This window comes from Ascaphus truei, chromosome 4, assembly GCF_040206685.1.
Source record: "Ascaphus truei isolate aAscTru1 chromosome 4, aAscTru1.hap1, whole genome shotgun sequence".
In the NCBI taxonomy this organism is placed as follows: Eukaryota; Metazoa; Chordata; class Amphibia; order Anura; family Ascaphidae; genus Ascaphus; species Ascaphus truei.
This window is the reverse complement of record NC_134486.1, coordinates 124,882,005-124,902,625: the sequence shown is the minus strand read 5'-3', so window position 1 is coordinate 124,902,625 and position 20,621 is coordinate 124,882,005. Positions and strand designations below refer to the sequence as shown.

At 45.1% G+C, this 20,621-nt stretch overlaps 1 protein-coding gene across 2 annotated transcripts in view; it reads left to right on the top strand.

Annotated features, from left to right (window-relative positions):
* LOC142493078 (sulfotransferase 6B1-like) overlaps positions 1-20,621 on the top strand; it is a 76,483-nt gene that overhangs the window by 5,450 nt on the left and 50,412 nt on the right. The window contains exon 1 of one of the 2 annotated variants that reach the window (XM_075596548.1): positions 2,796-3,055. The exons of the other annotated variant lie outside the window; for it this stretch is intronic. Within the exon in view, the coding sequence (XP_075452663.1) occupies positions 2,857-3,055 (199 nt within the window). The 5' untranslated portion in view covers positions 2,796-2,856. Of the gene's footprint in view, positions 1-2,795; positions 3,056-20,621 lie in introns of those variants that run through there. 2 annotated transcript variants of the gene reach the window in all.

Genomic DNA, 20,621 nt, shown 5'->3' with positions numbered 1-20,621 from the left:
GGAGGGAGGGAGGGAGGTGCAAGGGGTGGAAGGGAGGGAGGGGGGGGTGCAAGGGGTTTTGGGTGCAAGGGGTGGGAGGGAGGGAGGGGGGGTGCAAGGGGTGGGAGGGAGGGAGGGGGGAGCAAGGGGTGGCAGGGAGGGAGGGGGGGTGAAAGGGGTGGGAGGGAGGGTGGGGTGGGTGCAAGGGGTAGGAGGGGGGTGCAAGGGGAGGGAGGGGGGTTCAAGGGGAGGGAGGGAGGGGGGTGCAAGTGGGGGGTGGGGGGGTGCAAGGGGTGGGAGGGGGGGTGGAAGGGGAAGGGGGGTGCAAGGGGGGGTGCAAGGGGTGGGAGTGAGGGGGGTGCAAGGGGTGGGAGGGAGGGGGGGTGCAAGGGGTGGGAGGGAGGGGGGGTGCAAGGGTTGGGAGGGAGGGGGGGGTGCAAGGGGTGGGAGGGAGGAGGGGTGCAAGGGGTCGGAGGGAGTGAGGGGGGTGCAAGGGGTGGGAGGGAGGGAGGGGGGTGCAAGGGGTGGGAGGGAGGGGGATGCAAGGGGGGATTCAAGGGGTGGTAGGGAGGGAGGGGGGGTGGTGGGATGGAGGGAGGGGTATGCAAGGGGTGGGAGGGAGGGAGCGGGGGTGGGAGGGAGGGAGGGTGGGGTGCAAGTGGTGGGATGGAGGGGGGATGCAAGGGGTGGGAGGGAGAGGGGGTGCAAGGGGTGGGAGGGAGGGTGGGTGCAAGGGGTGGGAGGGAGGGAGGAGGGGTGCAAGGGGTGGGAGGGAGTGAGGGGGGTGCAAGGGGTGGGATGGAGGGAGGGGGGATGCAAGGGGGGATTCAAGGGGTGGTAGGGAGGGAGGGGGGGGTGGGATGGAGGGAGGGTGTGCAAGGGAGGGAGGGGGGTGCAAGGGGTGGGAGGGAGGGGGGGTGCAAGGTGTGGGAGGGAGGGTGCAAGTGGTGGGATGGAGGGGGGGATGCAAGGGGTGGGAGGGAGGGGGGTGCAAGAGGTGGGAGGGAGAGGGGGTGGGTGCAAGTGGTGGGAGGGAGGGGGGGTGTGCAAGGGGTGGGAGGGAGGGAGGGGGTGTGCAAGGGGTGGGAGGGAGGGAGGGGGTGTGCAAGGGTGGGAGGGAGGTTTGGTGCAAGGGATGGGAGGGAGGGTGCAAGGGGTGGGAGGGAGGGAGGGTGCAAGGGGTGGGAGGGAGGGTGCAAGGGGTGGGAGGGGGGGGTGCAAGGGGTGGGAGGGATGGAGGGGGGTGTGCAAGGGGTGGGAGGGAGGTTTGGTGCAAGGGATGGGAGGGAGTGTGCAAGGGGTGGGAGGGAGGGAGGGGGTGCAAGGGGTGGGAGGGAGGGGGGGTGCAAGGGGTGGGAGCGAGGGGGGGTGCAAGGGGTGGGAGGGAGGGGGGTGCAAGTGGTGGGAGGGAGGGGGGTGCAAGGGGTGGGAGGGAGGGGGGTGCAAGGGGTGGGAGGGAGGGGGGTGCATGGGGTGGGAGAGAGGGGGGATGGGAGGGGGGTGCAAGGGGTGGGAGGGAGGGGGGGGTAGGTGCAAGGGGTGGGAGGGAGGGGGGTGCAAGGGGTGGGAGGGAGGGGAGGTGCAAGGGGTGGGAGGGAGGGGGGGTGCAAGGGAGGGGGGGTGCAAGGGGAGGGAGGGGGGGATGCAAGGGGAGGGAGGGGGATGCAAGGGGAGGAAGGGGGTGCAAGGGGAGGAAGGGGGTGCAAGGGGAGGGAGCGGGGGTGCAAGGGGTTGGAGGGAGGGGGGGGTGCAAGGGGTGGGAGGGATGGGGGGTGGGAGGGAAGGGGGGTGCAAGGGGTGGGAGGGAGGGGGGGTGCAAGGGGTTGGTGCTCTGCAGCTGCCCCCTTTCCCCCAACGACCACCACCTGCTTGGTTCCCTGATGGCATGGGCCTCTCCCACTCTCCCCGTTCCCCGATGGGTCGCCCGCCCATTTCCCCCTCTGTCTGGTTCCCTGATGGCTCGGGCCTCTCCTTTCCTCCCCCCCTTTCCCCGATGGCTCGGGCCTCTCCTTTCCTCCCCCCCGTTCCCCGATGGCTCGGGCCTCTCCTTTCCCCACTCCCCCGTTGCCTGATGGCTCGGCCGCTTCCCCCCCACGCCGGCAGCTTGGTCCCCCAAATAGGTGAGTTAGGGGGGATATAATTTATTGATTATTGTGCGCTCCCCCGCTCGTTCCTGGGCAGTTGTGGCGGGACGCGCAGGGCTGTGAGGCGCAGTGGGTGTAAGGGGTGAGGCGGGATGCGCAGGGCTGTGAGGCGCAGTGGGTGTAAGGGGTGAGGTGGGAAGCGCAGGGCTGTGAGGCAGCCTGCGGGAGGGGTGTGAGGCGGCATTTTGTACTAACTTACCTGGGCGGGAGGTGGCAGCTGGTGCACATCGGGTGTAGTCCATCTTGGAGAGGAGCACGCGGTGTGAGTGTGTGAGTTATGTTAGACCCCACCAGCCAATGAGAGCCGTGGGGGGGGGGGGGAGGTGGGCTGACTGAGCAATCTGATTGGCCAGAGGCTGCGACCTTTCAGATTGCCCATAGGGACAGTGCGACAGTGGACATACAACGGTTTCAGAAATATAGATATATAGAAGAAGATAGATAGATAGATAGATAGATAGATAGATAGATAGATAGATAGATAGATAGATAGATAAATAGATAGATAGATAGATACATTAACCTCTTTCTGAACTCTTTTTGTTTAGCAATCATTTCTAGAATGTTATTGCTGCCAAAAATGTGAGATTATCATGAAATATGAGAAGCTTTACTAACCTTTGTTCCCCGTCCAGTTGTTTTTTTTTTTTGTATATAAAAGAGGAAAGTGTATGTAGAGTTCAAACACACACCAAACAGTTTTCAAAAGCTTTTCCAGCCAGAGTGAAAAAAAATGACAAACAGGGTGAAAATCATGCAAGAGATGCAGGAAGCGGCTTCAGCTGCTGAGGCAATGTCGCCAGACAAGCTGCTCTTCCCTTACAAAGGAGTATTATACCCCAGAGTTTTATGCAGCGCAGAGACCTTTGAGGCTTTGGGATCCTTTGAGTCAAGAGAGGATGATGTGATGCTGGTGTCTTATCCTAAATGTGGTAAGTGACTTGTCTAGGACTTGAAAGGTTTCTAAATACATTGTTTTATAAATCAATTGCCCAGGTCAGAGGTGGAACATAAAACTTTCTTCATCATCTGAGCAGGTGGAGGCATGGAGCACCAAACTTCTCGTTTTGCTTTAAAAAGGGGGTTAACATGGAATCCCTGCAGTGAAAATCTGAGGGAATAACTAGCACAGTTCTTCTGTGTATCCTCCATGATCAATCTCCTACGGTATGTATCTGAAATCTAGACGGCATATGTACATATTCACTAAGGGGTGCTAAGCTTTAGCACATCCTAACTCCCATTTATTTGAAGGCAGTTAGGTCGTACTAAAGCTTAGCATGCTTTAGTGAATAGGAGCCATATTGTGACTGCAAGTGCATGGCCGAATTGAGTGCTTTCAGTCATATGGTTGTTCCCAGAAGGTTGCCTGCGCTCACTAGCTGCTGCTAGTAGCAATCTCCTTGAGAACAAATAATAAAACCACAATGTGTAGAATTTCTAAGCCCATTTACCAATTAGTTTTTTTTTGCATTATTACTGTTTTTCTGCAGTAGTGTCAAATGTAATAAACTTGTTAAGCAAATCTATACATTTTGACACAGTATATCCGAGAGGTTCTCACTTCCCATATTTATCAATATTTATTTTTGAAACATTAATAGCTTATACAAACAAATGAAAGATACTAAGGGGGTCATTCATTAAACCGCGATAAGTGACTTATAGCACTATAAATGCCCTTATAGTGCAATACTGCCTGTGTTGCTATTCACAAAGCTCAAATAACAGGACAATATCGCATTAAAACGGCTTTTTATAGTACTATAATACTCTGGCAAAAACAAGCCATGCAGTAAGCCAAAAAATGCCAGAAATTTTATTTTTTTGGCCAGAAACTGCTATTTACTAAACTGTGATAAACATATAGTACTGTAAAAACTTGCAATCTTTAGTTAGCTAAAGACTGGCGCTAAAGGAATTGCAAGATGCATAGAAGGATTTTATTTGAGTTGTACTGCACAGGATTGATAACAGAGGCCTGTGTGGACCCCCCAGAGACCCGTGGGGACCTCCAGAGACCCGTGGGGACCTCCAGAGATCCGTGGGTTTACTTGGGTTCCTGTGGGCCCCCATGTGTTCCAGGGGGCCCTCATATGTTCCTGCGGGCCCTTGCAGGCCCCCGCATCTCTGGGGTTCCCGTGGGTCTCTGGGGGTCCCCACATCCCATGGGTTTTTCAGGAACCCCACGTGTCTCTGGGGATCCCTATCGGCTGGCAGTATCAATCCTGTGGAATAAAAATAAAATTGCAGCCAGTTTCATTACCTTAGCGGCTAACCGCTAAGGTAATGAAAAGGTTAAATAGCAGGAACTGATTTGTTGTTGGTAGAGGTGATGGGTGAAGCTTGCAGTTGCCCCAGGGTGGGTGTTTAGGCCATGCGGGAGGGTGGCAGTAGAAGTTAACCCCTTCATTACCTTAGTGGCAAAGGAAGTGAAGGGGTTAACCCCTCACACCACCCTCCTGCAAGGCCTAAACACCATCCTGGGGCAAATACCACGTTCACCCACCCCCTGTACCAACAACACTACCAGAATGGGTAAAAGTTCTATTAACCAAAGATGGCTAATAGTGCTTTTCCCCATTTAAAAATACATTACAGTCCAATACAATAAAAATAAATACAATCCCAATACATACAGTAAAGTAATGGGCAAATTACTATTACCAGATATGGATAATAGTGTATTTGCCCATTAAAAATAAAACCAGCCTTCCTCCCCCCCGGTGAATCCTCGGGCGGGCGAGAGGCCTGTTGATCCAGATGAGGGGGAGAGCATTATCAGGGGAAGCAGCAGCTGCACTCTGCATGCTTCAGTCTGTTACCAAAGAAGGGAAGCCCCACGGAGGGAGGAAGGTGTGCAGTGCCGGGAGATAGGAGGGCTGATGGCCCCCTACCCCCATAGGGAGCAGAGAAGTGCGGCCTACCGGAGGAACACCAGGCAGCTGAGGAGAAAGGTGAGGCCTGGGAGGGCAGCCATCACTGACATCAGGGAAGGGAGGAGAGCAGACTTCCCCTGGTGGAAGCAGGCAGGGAAATGCAGCAGTTACCCTGAAAGCATATCTGCTGCAGCCATGCTCTTAAGCAGATATGCTTTTAAGTAGAAATGTTTAAAGTAGATATGAAGTTTAAAAAGGAAGTTCAAAAAGAAGTGGAAAAGTGGACAACATCTACAGCTTCTGATTCCTGCATTTAATCTACGTTGGAAAGGAGGATATCACCCATCCCAGACTGAACATCTCAACACTTAACTATTGCTGTGATGCCGCCTTTACTTTTATTATTTGCTGTAACCTCACTTATTTTCAAATTATGCACTTCCTTCCACCAGTCTCCTTATGTCTCTAACTCTATTCATATATCTCCATCTCTCCTTTCTTCCCCGCTTCTCAGTTCACATGAACTCCTTTCTTTCCTGCGCCCTCTGTCACCACACAGCTATACACACTGCACTAAAACACACCCCTACAAATCATCCTCACACATTCTCTTTCTTTCCATGCTTCTCCTCCTTGCTTCTGGGGATATCTCTCCCCAATCCTGGTCCCTGCCTTATTTCTACTTGCTCTCGTCTTCGCCTCCCACAAGCAACTTCTTCTCCTTCTGGTGTTAACCCCTCCAACCTCATACCCATCCCCTGCCACCCCCCTCCTCTCTCCCTTTCTGCTGTGCCCTTTGGAACGCTCGCTCCCCCTCTAACAAGTTCCTCTCTGTGCATGACTTCTTTCTCTCTCACTCCCTGCTTCTCTTTGCTATAACTGAGACCTGGCTCACTCAGTCTGACTCTGCTCTGGAAGCTGCCCTCTCCTATGGTGGCCTTTCCTTCTCCCACACTCCGCGCACTGATGGCAGGGGTGGAGGCGTGGGGCTCCTGCTCTCCTCTCTCTGTCGTTACCGAACCCTTCCTATTCCTCCCTCTCTTGCTTTTCCCTCCTTTGAGGCTCACACTGTCCAGATTTTCTCTCCTCTCCCTGTTCATGTGGCGGTCATCTACCACCCACCTACCTCTAATCATCCCCCTTCTGCCTTTCTCTCTCACTTTGAATCCTGGCTCTCTTTCTTCCTCTCCTCAGACTCCCCTGTTCTTCTCCTTGGGGACTTCAATTGCCACATTGATGACCCCTCTCTCCCTTGGGCTTCCCGCTTTCTTTCTCTAACCTCTTCTTTTGGCCTTCAACAGTGGACTGCAGCTAGCACCCACAAGGATGGCCACAACTTAGACCTGGTTTTCACTAAAAACTTCTGTCTCTCCGATTTCTCCATTTCCCCCTTTCATCTCTCTGATCATCACCTCATCTCATTCTCTCTATCTCGCTTCTCCCCTTCTCCACTTCCATCTACCCCCCGGTTCTGCAGAAACCTGCGCTCTATTCACTTACCTGACTTTGAGTCCACTTTACACTCCTCCCTCTCCTCTCTCAGCTCTGCTACAGACCCTGACAACTTGTCAGGAACTACAACTCTGCCTTGTCCTCCACTCTTGATCTACATGCCCCGCTTTCTCACTGCCACAATCACCCTTTTAACCCTAGAGCCTGGTTAAATTCCCACACGCGCATGCTGCGTTCCTCCTCTCGTTCCTCTGAACGCCTCTGGAGGAAATCTCATACTCTCGCAGACTTCCTTCACTACAAATTTCTGCTATCCTGTTTCAACTCTGCCCTCTCGCAAGCTAAACAAGCCTACTTTTCTTCACTAATCAACAAGCACAAGTCTAACCCACGCTAACTGTTCTCTGTCTTTGATACTCTACTCAAACCACCCTCAGCTGCCTCTCCTTTCTCAATCTCCACTCAGGACTTTGATGAATATTTTAAGGAAAAGGTGGAATCCATACGTCAGAACATCCCCTCTGTCTCTTCCTCCCATCCTACACCTCTTCCTAACTCTCCTCCTGCCTTCCTTGACTCTTTTTCCACTGTCTCAGAGGAGGATCTGTCGCTGTTGATCGCCTCTTCTCCCTCTACCACTTGCTCTCTTGATCCCATTCCCTCCAATCTCCTAAAACCTCTTGCTCCTACTATAATCCCTACGCTCACACACATTTTTAACTCCTCCCTCTGCTCTGGAACCTTTCCATCCTCCTTCAAACATGCAACAGTCATACCATTAATCAAAAACAGCAAGCTTGACCCTACCTGTCTTTCTAACTATCGACCTGTCTCCCTCCTGCCTTTTGCCTCTAAACTCCTTGAACGTCTTGTATTCTCTTGCTTGCTCCATTTTCTCAACACCTATTCTCTCCTGAACCCTCTACAATCTGGTTTCTGCACTGCTCACTCCACAGAAACAGCCCTCACTAAAATAACTGACGACCTCCATGCTGCCAAAGACAGAGGTCATTACACTCTGCTCATATTACTCGACCTCTCTGCAGCATTTGACACCGTGGATACCCTCTTCTCCTTCACATTCTCCATACTCTTGGTATTCGGAACAAAGCTCTATCCTGGATCTCATCCTTCCTCTCCCATCGAACTTTCAGTGTCTCTTCTGCTAACACCTACTCCTCCTCTATTAATCTCTCTGTGGGGGGACCCCAGGGCTCTGTCCTGGGAACTCTTCTCTTTTCTCTGTACACACTCTCTCTAGGTGACCTAATAACATCTTTTGGGTTTAATTATCACCTCTATGCTGACGACACACAAATATACTATTCAACACCTGACCTTACACCTGCTGTTCAAACCAAAGTTTCCGAATGTCTCTTTGCTATATCATCCTGAATGGCCCCCCGCCGCCTTAAACTCAACATGGCTAAAACAGAGCTCCTCATACTTCCTCCCAAACCTGGCCCTACTACCTCTTTCCACATTACTGTTGGAACTACGATCATTCACCCAGTAGCCCAAGCACGCTGCCTAGGGGTTGCACTCAACTCCTCTCTCACATTCGCCCCTCACATTCAAAACATTTCTAAAACTTGTCGCTTTGTCCTCCGCAATATAACAAAGATACGCCCTTTCCTCTGTTGCTCGACTGCTAAAACTCTGACTCAGGCCCTCATTCTTTCCCGTCTTGATTACTGTAACCTCCTGCTGTCTGGCCTTCCTGCCTCTCACCTGTCTCCCCTACAATCTATCCTAAACGCTGCTGCCAGAATCACGCTATTCTTTCCTAGATCTGTCTCTGCATCTCCCCTCATGAAATCCCTCTCCTGGCTTCCGATCAAATCCCGCATCTCACACTCCATTCTTCTCCTCACTTTTAAAGCTTTACACTCTTCTGCCCCTCCTTACATCTCAGCCCTAATTTCTCATTATGCACCATTCCGACTCTTGTGTTCTCCTCAAGGATGTCTTCTTTCTACCCCCTTTGTATCAAAAGCCCTCTCCCACCTTAAACCTTTTTCACTGACTGCCCCACACCTCTGGAATGCCCTTCCCCTCAATACGTGACTAGCACCCTCTCTATCCACCTTTAAGACCCACCTTAAGACACACTTGCTTAAAGAAGCATATGAATAGCACTGTGGATATTCTGAACACATGATACATAAAGCTTGGCCCCCTGCAGACGCACTTACCAGAACTCCCTCCTACTGTCTCTGTACGTTCTCCCTATCTAGCAATTAGACTGTAAGCTCCTCGGGGCAGGGACTCCTCTTCCTTAATGTTACTTTTATGTCTAAAGCACTTATTCCCATGATCCGTTATTTATATTATCTGTTATTTATTTGATTACCATTTTTATTACTACTGTGAAGCGCTATGTACATTAATAGCGCTATATAAATATAGACAAACAATGCAATACAATACATTGATCTGTGCTGTGAGAAGGTGACCCAATATCTGCAGCATCAGAAGGACACCACATGGGAGCAGTATAAAGAAAATAATGCAGAACACATTGGGGACCCGTTCTTGTTTTGGGAAATTACTAAAGTGGTTCAAAGAGGTGACATTATATCGTATGTATCTTATCAGAGGAAATCGCACAATGAAAATTATTTACGATATAAAAAATTTACAGAGGCTTATTCTAAATATAAAATATTCCCAATGTCACCAAATGAGAAGGAATATATCTCAAGGAAAATGGAATTTGAGGTCCTATTACACAAGAAAGAGCTGCTGAGCCAGAACTATAAAAATGCAAGGTTTATGCATAGGGGAATAAAGCAGGGAAAATGTTGGCTAATTTAGTAGCAAATAACAGATCCACTGCACTTATTACGGCCCACAAAGACTGACCGGAAACACACACCTGTTCCAATAAGATAGCGGCTATACTGCAAGCCTTCTATGGAAATTTATACAACAACTCAAATATTAACAAGAGCAGCAAGATAGATTTATGAAGGACTTGAGGCTTCCCAATTCTCTGAAAATTCTCAGACAGGGTTACACTGGCCTATTACCTCAGATACATTTCCATAACTGTTAAGCACCTTTTAAACACTCAAGGCCCCGGGACCAGATGGGTATTCTGCTGAATATTACAAACATTTGACTACAGAAATAACACCTCACCTGGTAGCGGGTTACAACCGAATAAAGACTCAGGTAGACAGCCCCATAGGTTTTGGATCAGCTTGATCAAATTGATCAGAAAAAGGATAGAGACCCTGAAGATCCAGCATCTTATCGACCAATTTCCCTTCTCAATTTAGATGATAAAATATTCACAAAACTTCTTGCCGAAAGACTTAAAAACGTCCTTCTCAAGGTGGTGCACCCTGATCAGACTGGTTTTCGTAAAAGGAAGACACTCGTCACAATATACGCAAACTACTGTCTGCTTTTCAATGCTATGGGGAATTTGTTGGATCCCTGGTGGTCCTGGATGATCACAGGCCGGCCTGCATTTTAAGTTTGGATACAGAGAAGGCCTTTGATATGATCACCTGGCCCCATATATTTCAAACTCTGGAGAGGTTCGGGGCTGGTGAAAAGTTCACAGAAACTCTAAAAATCATTTATGCTCAATCTAGCGCCTCTATCTCTTTGAACTGTAAATCCTCAGAGCCTTTTAGGTTATTTTGAGAAACTAGGCAGGGGTGTCCCCTTTTGCCTCTTCTGTTCAACCTGGCCGTTGAACCTCTGGCTATTGTCCTGAGGGACTCACTTGATGGTGTGCAAATTGGGAAACAGGTGATCAAGCTGGCTTTATACGCAGATTATTTGCTTCTATTTTGTTCAGATTCACATGTTAAGATACCAATAATAACGCAGATTATTGATACCTTTCAAACATTTTCACGATACAAAATAAACTTTACAAAGTCTACGATTCTTTGGCTAAGGAGGGGACAGTCTGACTCGATTGGACCACCGATTCCGTTTAAGGTCACCGGTGACTCTATTAAATACCTAGGCATTCACTTTTCTCTAAAATTGCAGAAGTTACACAAGATGAATTATAAACCCATCATAAATAAGATTGCAGAGGATTTTGCAGGTTGGACGAACCTGCACTGAAATAGTCTGGCAGAATTGCCTTAATCAAAATGGTCTCTTTCCCAAAACTCTATACTTGATCCAGACACTTCCCCTACTTATTAGAAAAAAGTACATCACAAAAATAAATAGGAACTTTACTAATTTTATTTGGAATAACAAGAAACATAGGATCTGTGTGCAAAGACTACAAATGGATAGAGAACAGGGAGGTCGGAGCCTTCCAGAATTGGGGGCCTTTAATTGCAAGATACAGTACATTAGGGATTGTTTGAAAGATCACAATCTGTTAACTCTGAAGTGACGTGTTAGATTTTCCACACTCCCTGAGGTTTCTGCCCTTCCTTCGAGACATTGGTAATGTAAATAATACTCTTAATAGCATTTTTTCAGAGACACTTATCATCTGGCATAAAATTATAATATATTTCACACTATCACCAACAGTCTCTAAATACCTACCTATTGAGGGAAACCCCAACTTTGTGGCAGCCCAAGATCACTCAGTCTTTAAGAACTGGGCCACTAGGAGTCTTGTACATATTTCTTACTTTCGGTTCAGGGGAACAGGTATTTCCGATGTTCCAACAACTTGGAGAAAAATACCAGTTATCAAATTACCAATTCTTTGCTTTCTTGCAACTGACACATTATGCAGCCTGTCTGATCAGGGAAGTGCCATCTTCATTGGAGCATATTTCGCTGGAGGCTGGGCTTAAAACATCCCTAAAGGTGGGCTTCACCTCTAAAATGATTTAAAGTAGTTTGATAGAGACCCATGCTGCCAAGTACTGGCACCCTTTGCTCACCAAATTGCAAGTGGAGTTCCCTGAGCATTTGGATCTAGAACTTCTGGTCGTGGGGTATGTGGATGTGCGCTCTATTACTTTAAATGCTACTTTAAATGCTAACTTAAGAGAGCTACAGATCAAAATAGTCAATCGGGCATACATATCCCCAGAACAACTGAATACAGTCCAACATGGGTCCAGGGTACGGTACTATGTCAGAAATGTGGCGGCAGTGATGCTAATATTTCACATTGTTTGTGGTACTGTAGGAAGATACTGTGGGTCTTTTGGTATAAGACCATGGACTTTCTAAATAAGCTCTTGCGAGTACAGCTTTCTTTTGACTTCAGGATAATGCTCTTTGGATATTTGAAGGTACCTGGTGGGTGTAATTATTTTGTTGGCAAGAAAGTTGATATTAGTCAATTGGATCAAAACACACACCCCAACGATTCCCCTACTAGAATCATTCCTATTCTCTGTCATGACCAAGGGAAAATTTGACTCATACGGAGACACAGAGCAGAGAATGGATAAATTCCTAAATAAATGGAAGCCATTCCTGAACTCTGACTCCCGACACTTTCAAAGAGCTGATGAGTCCCTTCAAACACTCAAACTGGGTATCCACTGCATTGCTTCACTGGTCATGGAAAAAAATAATGTTATTATAGATCTTCTCCCAAGTACATAACCGACGTGATGGTCTGAGGCATTGGGATCCGATGCTCTGTCTCTGTCTCTCTCTCTGTCTGTCCCCCTTCTCTCTCTTCCCCCCCTTCCCTCTCTCTTATCTCCCTATCACCCTTAGAATATTATTTTCAGTTATATGTAAGAACGAAAGTATTGATGTTTCTTTGATTATTTCCTGAAGCAATAATAATAAAATTTAAAAAATAAATAAAACAAGCCAGCATAAAGTAAACTATGTGTCCCCCATACCATGTTTTTTCAATAAAATTTCATTTTTAATCTACACCTTGCTGGTCTCTCATCTCTACAAGCTGTGCACCGCTGGAATCTTCGGATCCTTCCTACTGTTATAAAGTAAACTAAAGTTCTACTTACTGGTACCTCTGCCAGGATGAAGGCAGTCTTCATCCTCATCATTGTGCTTGTCCTCTGTGGGCAGCAACATTACAATAGAAAACAAACTAATGGCCACTAACCCCTTAATCACCTTAATGGTTAGTAACCACCTAACCACCCACCCCGGGGCAACGAACTCCACCATCCACCCCTCTACCCATTGATTGGAAGAGTTGTAAACCAGGGCCATAATATGGCAATGGTTTGCCACTATGGCAATAAATGGGCATGCTATAAAAAAACAGCCACAAAATAAAACAATTAATTTTTTTTTTAAATCTCAATTTCATTAAACCAATTGATTGGCACAGTGGTACACAATGACCATAATATGGCAATGAATGACAAGCTGCAAATAAAAAAGCACTGAATAAAATACATAACATTGCAATACAAAAAAAATTGCCAAAAAATAAGTTGCTTGGCATAGTGGTACACCATCCCCATATAATATGAGCATGGTTTGCCACTATGGCAGTTAATGGGCAACCTAAAAAAAACAAGCACCATAAATACAAAACATTACAATTAAATAAAAACAAGCATTTGGAAACCAATGCATTGTGCATATCTATACACTTGAAGGCGCATAGATAAGCACAAGGGCAGTCAATGGGCAACCTAAAAAAAAAATACAACAAAAAAATACAATGCATTACAATGAAATAAAAAAAGTTTGCGTAAAAATGCATTGCTTGTCGCTGTGTTTATCTATCCCGGGTCATAGATAAACACATTGGCAGTCAATGGGCATCCAAAAAAATTGACAAATGTTTTTTTATTTCATTTGTATATATTGTATTTCTTGTCATATGGTTTTTTTTTGGTTGCCCATTGACTGCTAAGGTGCTTATCTATACCCCTTTTCGGGTATAGATATGCACAAGCAATTGATTTTTCCCAAATGCTTGTTTTTATTTAAAGAGCAGCAGGTATCAATGGAGCACAGCCAGGAAGATCCAACCTCCAATTCCAGGACAGGAAAAATATCCAGACCACTCCAAAATAAAATATAATTGATCAGATTTAATGCATGCTAATAAACAATAGAAATGGACAACATGAACGCACCTACGTGTTTCATGCAAACAGCACTTTATCAAGGTGTACAAAGTTGTCAAAAGACTGCTTCTTTATACTCACCCACACTGTCCGCTGAGATGACGTCATCATCGCACGCCCGCAAACGTGGGCGCACTGATGCAACGTACATCCCCATAGGCCGGACTGATCAGGTGGTACATAATATTTTTTCTAAAACAAACTTTATTAGTCATAAACACAAGAAGAAAAATAAAAAATAAAATAAAAAGTAGAAAATAACAAAAACGTAAAATCGAAGATGATATTGCTAAAGAAGCAAAACCCCTGAGGTAGTATACCTTATAAAAGTGTAGCGGGACCCCTTTTTCCACCATTTGTTGTTGTGGGGTGGGAGATGCTGCACCTAGGGAACGCTCCGATAACGGAGGTTCCGCGAAGAGGGAGCCGTCATGTTTAAGTTGGTGCTGGTGCAGAACTGGCCTGGCAGAAGGTGGCGCATGCGCAGACAAGGGGAGCAAAGCCCGCGAAGGAGGAGAGCTTGGATAGGAGGGGAGTTAGGGAACTACGGGTCCCAGCAGCCCCGCGGGACACCGTGACGGGCGAGGGCCAATCAGGTACAAGGAAGGGAGGAAAAGGAAGTGATGGGGCACACGTTGTTTCAGAGCTAGCGAGAGGAGTAAGGAGAAGGAGCTCTGGTGTAGGGAGGCAGTCCGCCCCTACCTAGGCCGCATGCCCCAGGCCCAGTTAGGCCCTGAGCCCCAGTAGTGTGAAGCTGAGCTAGGGACTGGCCATAGACAGGTTCCGGATTCCCTTACTGTTATACGATTTCTACCGGGACAGTTCTAAGTCAGTGGGAGGTCTGGGATCAGGCCCCGCTACCAAGTCGCAGCGTGTCTGGGTGGGATCGCCCCGGACACCTACGGGTGATGTCGTCTACGCCCCACTGATCCTTTGTGAAGATAGTTGCAGAACCAGGTACTGGAGTGCCCAGCAGGTAAACTTCAAGTGCACCAACGGTACCATCATTCACTCAGGACACGGTGGCTGCGCAGTCACACATAGATACATGCACTGTCTCACTTGAGTGTGGGGAACTTATTCTAAAAGGGAACTGGACACGAGGTGGGATCACCCGGTGAAGGGAAGGGGAGAGTGAGCGTTCGGCAGGACACTGAGAGTAGTGTCTCCTCTAGGGAGAGACACCTGTTGATAAAGCGTATGGTTGCTACAAGTAAAGCATATTGGTTAAGGTATATTGCTGTGTGTGTGTGTTAATGAATGTACATAAGTTCCTGCGAAGACCCACTTCCCCTCGGGCGGAAGCTGTCGCAGGTGGAGGCGCTGCACCAAGTTATAAGTATTGTGCGTACCCCAGGCTCTCTGTGGCAGAGGCTCAGGCCCTGTGAGCCTACAGGTTATACAGCATGTGGTAGTGGTCTGTGTCCGCTAGGAACCAGGGCTACAAAAGCATAGGAAATTATAAATTGAAGTTAATCAGAATTAGTGTCATACTGTATATACATAGCTTTGAATTCATGAATGGTATCTAACATATGAATTATATATGTCCAGTTGCAGACAAAAGGTATACATAGTCAGGGAATAGATTAAAAACCTTGTAGTTCAAAAGAGGACAAATATCAATATGTGTATAGAAATTTATGATATCGCAATAGTAATTATATAATGATATTATGATATCTATCTATAAATAAACATCTATACACAAAAGAACAATACAGAAATATGTATAGAAATGTATACAAAGACCCAGTTGCATACAGTCACTGCATAAACATTGATTGGGAGAGCATATAGAATAATAAATTAATAACTAATCACACATTATATTATATTAATTTAATTACATTATAATATCTAATAAACAATAATAATTAATGAAAATCACAAAAATTGAATGTGAAATAATTTTATGAAATATTTATATTATCTATAGTGAATACAGTCAAAATGAGATAATTAATAAAAAGAATAAATTTTGAATAAATCAATTAGTAATTAATTTCAATTTATTCTAAGAAGTAATTATATATATACCAAATCATAAAAATTGACTTAAGTCCCAATCAATGTTTATGCCGAGTGGTGCTCTGGTTCTTAGAGTGAAAATCCAGTATGCTTCACGTCTGTCTAACAATTTTGTTCTATCCCCACCTTTTGGTGGTTTCGGAATGTACAGTATTCAATACCTTGAAATCTGAAGAGATCCTTACTTCATTTGGAGTGGACTGGATATTTTTCCTGTCCTGGAATTGGAGGTTGGATCTTCCTGGCTGTGCTCCATTGATACCTGCTGCTCTTTAATTAAAAACAAGCATTTGGGAAAAAATTAATTGCTTGTGCTCTCTGGATACTTACCTGGATGGACTGCACGCCGCAGATACTTGGATTGCACCTGCGAGTATACAGGAAAAGGGCCACTGTGCCCTGTTATGCTTCCTGTATATGTTGTCATACGGGTTGGGTGTTTATTAATGTATTAATCTGTGTGTTGTAAGGTGGACATCACTAGACACATATCCATCCCCTCTCTATTGAATTCCTAATTTGTGGACAATCCTTTCTATCTGGATATTATGCTTGCACTTGGAACCGTGTCTGATTATTGAGCACCTAATCCGCTCACCATTGTTTTTATTTAATTTTGTATTTTATTTTTGGTGATTGTATTTTTGGTGCTTGTTCCTTTTTAGGTTGGTTATTGACTACCATAGTGACAAACCATGCTCATATTATGGGCATGGTGTACAATTTGGTTTATTGGCATTTTTAATTTTTAATTGAAATGTAATGTATTTTATTTGGTGCGTGTTATTTTATTTTTTTTGCTAGCCCATTCATTGCCACAATGGTAAACCATGCTGATATTATGGGCATGGTTTAAAACTGTGCCAATTAATGGCTTTATTGTCAAATGCTTGGTTTTATTCAAAAGTAATGTTTTTTATTTTGGACTAGCTTTTTTTTTTTTTTTTCCTGTCTATTCATTGTCTGTGTGGCAATCCATACCCATATTGGGACATGGTTTATTCAATGGGTGGAGGGTGGGGGTAGTTACCCCGGGAAGTGTGGTTAGGTCTCCCGGGTGGGTAGTAGGGGAGGCGATTAACTCCTTAATTACTATAGTGGTTCCTTACTGCTAAGGTTATTAAGAGGTTAGTTGCCATTCGTTTTTTTTAAAATTGTAATGCTGCTGCCCATGAAGGACAGAGATGACGGGGGAGGAAGACGAGAATGGCCTTTATCCTGGCAGGGGCAAGTAGAACTTTAATTTGCTTACGCTGGCTGGTTTTATTTTTAACGGGCTAGTGCACTTTTACCCATATCTGAATAGTAATTTTGCTCATTACTCTACTGTATGTGTTGGGGGGGGGGGGGTGGTGTTGGGGGTACAGGGGGTAGGTAGTAGGGGGTTGTTTATTGGTAGATACAGTAGTAGGTATTTAAATGTTTATTGGGGATTAAGGGGGTGAGTGAAGGGGATACTTGACCCAGGGTTGGTGGTTAGGCCTACCGGGTGAGTACAGGGAGAGGTTAACCCCTTCATTACCATAGCGTTACCACTACTATGGTAATGAAGGGGTCAGCTCCTCCCGCAACATTCCTGTTAGGCCTAACCACCCACCCTGGGCCAAGTATCCCCATTTACCCATCCTCTGTACCCCAGGAAACCAGCAACTGTGCTTTAACCCCTTGATTGCCTTTGAGGCTAGCCGCTAAGGTAATAAAGCTGCTTTAATGTGATTTTTAATAATAGTATACGGAAGCAGGGGGTCTCCTGAGCTGAACCGCATTAATTTGAGCCTTGGGAACCCCCTGCTTCTCGAGTTACAGCCCCATGGGGTGCCGGTATCCCCGCAATGTTTACATCTTCCGCGTCACGTGACCGGGAGAATTAAATACACAGAGCATACAGGCACTCCATACCGGGGCCTGTAACTCTGAATGGTTCCAATCATGTGAGATAAGGAAGAAAAAAACAGAAAACACAGTGGTATATTATAGGTACTAACAAAACCTAGTGTGCACTAGTTCACTAGGAGTGGCTCCGGTGTCGATTCCTTGTGACCTTGAGCAAGTCACTTTATCTCCCTGTGCCTCAGGCACCAAAAACCTAGATTGTAAGCTCCACGGGGCAGGGACTTGTGTCTGCAAAATGTCTCTGTAAAGCGCTATGTAAAACTAGCAGCGCTATACAAGAACATGCTATTATTATTATTATTATTATACTGTGAACACTTGCGTTATTAAGGTGTTATTTAAGATGATATCTCAGATATGTAATCAAGTTTATACTTCAGAACATCCAGTAGCTAATGAGATCTTGAAAAAATAGAGAAAAAGAACATGGCATAATAAATTTTAATGAACAATGAACTGGTAAACACAAGTTGAACTCACAAATGGCTAATTCACATATACATTGTGAATAGCTTTCCAGAACAGCCCGTTTCAGTCCCACTCCTGATCCTTAACCGTTGGGATCCGCGTTATCTCTGTTGCCCAAGCTCCTTCTTCGCCTCCTCTCTGGGGTACAGCTGTCCTCGTTGCTCCCCCCGGTTTATGCACAGCTGAGATAGAGTTTTATGGCAGCAGTTTCTTCCCTAGGAGTGGGTCTGCACATGTGCACTAGCAACCGTGGATGTTAGCAGCTGTTAGGAGCATTGTTACTGACTGCTGTGACTACGGTAGCTTGTAGTGCTCAAACATCAAACGTGTTTCGCAAAAATCTTCCTCAGTGATGCAGCTCAAAGGGGTATGTGAAATGTTTATACTGTATAGCAGTCAAAATTCAATTGAACCTATTCCAGCTAATTAATGACACATACAATATTAACAAATAAAGCATATATAAGGCTGGTTATGGTTATTAAAACATACAAATGCATATACATAGATTTTACAGATACAATGTATAAAACGGAAAACCATAAGTGGGAGTGTATCACAATAACATATTGATTAGAAAGTTAATACTCATTAAAATACTTAAAATATCTTGCATTGATAAAAAAATAAAAAAGAATACAGGCATACCCCGCTTTAAGGACACTCACTTTAAGTACACTCGCGAGTAAGTACATATCGCCCAATAGTCAAACGCCAGCTCACGCATGCGCCTGTCAGCACGTTCTGAACAGCAAAGTTGAACTCCCTACCTGCACCGAAGCTGTGCACAAGCGGGGAGACTATAGGGCCTGTTACAAATGCGTTATTTACATCAGTTATGCACGTATATGATGATTGCAGTACAGTACATTAATCGATAAGTGGAAAAAAGGTAGTGTTTCACTTTAAGTACATTTTCACTTTACATACATGCTCCGGGCCCATTGCGTACGTTAATGCGGGGTATGCCTGTACTATAATTGTTTCAATAAGATATGGGAAAACCAAAGGGATCATAAATATATATATTTATATCACCATATATTCTCTCTATATATAACACATTAAAAATCCAATCGCCAGTGGATAATTGAAAAAGCTAAAACTAATCTTCTAATTTGAACTCAATCTCATTCTCTCATAGAAAAATATATCTTTTACCTAACTCTATAAAGTCTGAGAAAGCTAACAATTTAGACCAATATATGCTAAAATTGCCCAAAAAGTAATTAAGGGCTCTCACACCTTAACTTGCGGTACCAAAGATTCAATGAAAAAGGACGATTACAAAATAAGAGGAATAAAATCTCTACTATTCGTATTTAATATAATTCCTAATCAACATATGGTAAATTGCTCCACACTCCAGATACTCCATAAATATTATACATATAAAGCGATAAAATAACCATCATCATAACAAGAATCTTATTACAAAAAGATTTTACTGGATGCAATATACCTCATAAACCTATAATCTAAATCTATAAAAAGAGCGAAGACTAGAAAGTGATGGGTACATCTACGGTAGATGTGGGTTAATAATATATTAGAGGAATGTAGCTATGTCCAAATCAATATTAAGTCCTGTGGAGGTTAGGGTCTGTAGGGTAAAGATCCAATATGATTCTTTCTGAGAGATTTTCTGGAGAAAATCCCCCCCTCCCCCCCCCCCCACTCCAATCATGAATAACCTGTTCTATTCCACATATCTTAAATAACACCTTAATAACATAAGTGTTCACAGTATAAACTAGTGACCACTAGGTTTTGTTAGTATCTACATTCTACAGTATAATATACCACTGTGTTTTCTGGTTTTTTCCTTCCTTATCTCACATGATTGGAACCTTTACCTGAATCTACACGCTGGAGGACATTTCCTTTTTCTGCATCTTGTTTCTGGAGGAACGTGGAACTCCCTCCTTGAACTGTAGAAGCAGGACTTGAGTAAATGACACGTATATTTATGCACGTGTGTATATATTATATATATTTTTTCACATGTACACGTCACTTTTGGTTGAGTGGTTAGTGCTGCTTTCTTTTTTTCTTTCACTATTTTATTTCCACATTAGTTCGCTGCTTTCCACGACACTATGGAGAAATCTTCACTTTTTTTTATAACGGGTTACATAGGGGTATTAAATTAGATGATGTCTTTAGTACTTCTGTTACAGAAGAAGTTGTTATTGAAGATGATAGAAAAGAAAGTTCCGATGCAGAAGATGTCATGTTATCAGAATTCCAACTTCTAGAGAAATACATGATTAGTGAAATCAAACACTGGTGGGATGTACAGTAATTACATTAGAAAACTATATTGGAAAAAAAAAAGAATCCCTAGGGGTTTGCGACTGTTTAAGGCTCCCACCATTGAGCATGAAATGCAGTATTTATGAATGAGTGGCATAGACTGCTGAATAATTGCTCCTTTGAGTTTATCTGTCTAATAATTACGCATAGGGATAGATCATTAAAACTTGACACCCAGATCAAGGAGACTCAACATAAATTAGAAGCATTTGTGAATTTTGAGGGAACCATGTTAAAAATGGTTTTGGAAGCAAAAAGTGGCACTGTGTGCTCATTTGCATGTCATTTCCCTGAATCCCTTGCTGCAGTGGAAGTGCTGTGTGCTGGGTGATAATGGGACAAATCCGGTCGCCCGGTCACCAGTAGCGGCCGGATTTCCCCCTGTGGCGACCCCGCCTAATGGCCGCTTAGCGCACGCGGTTCTGTGATTACATTTTTTTTTTATT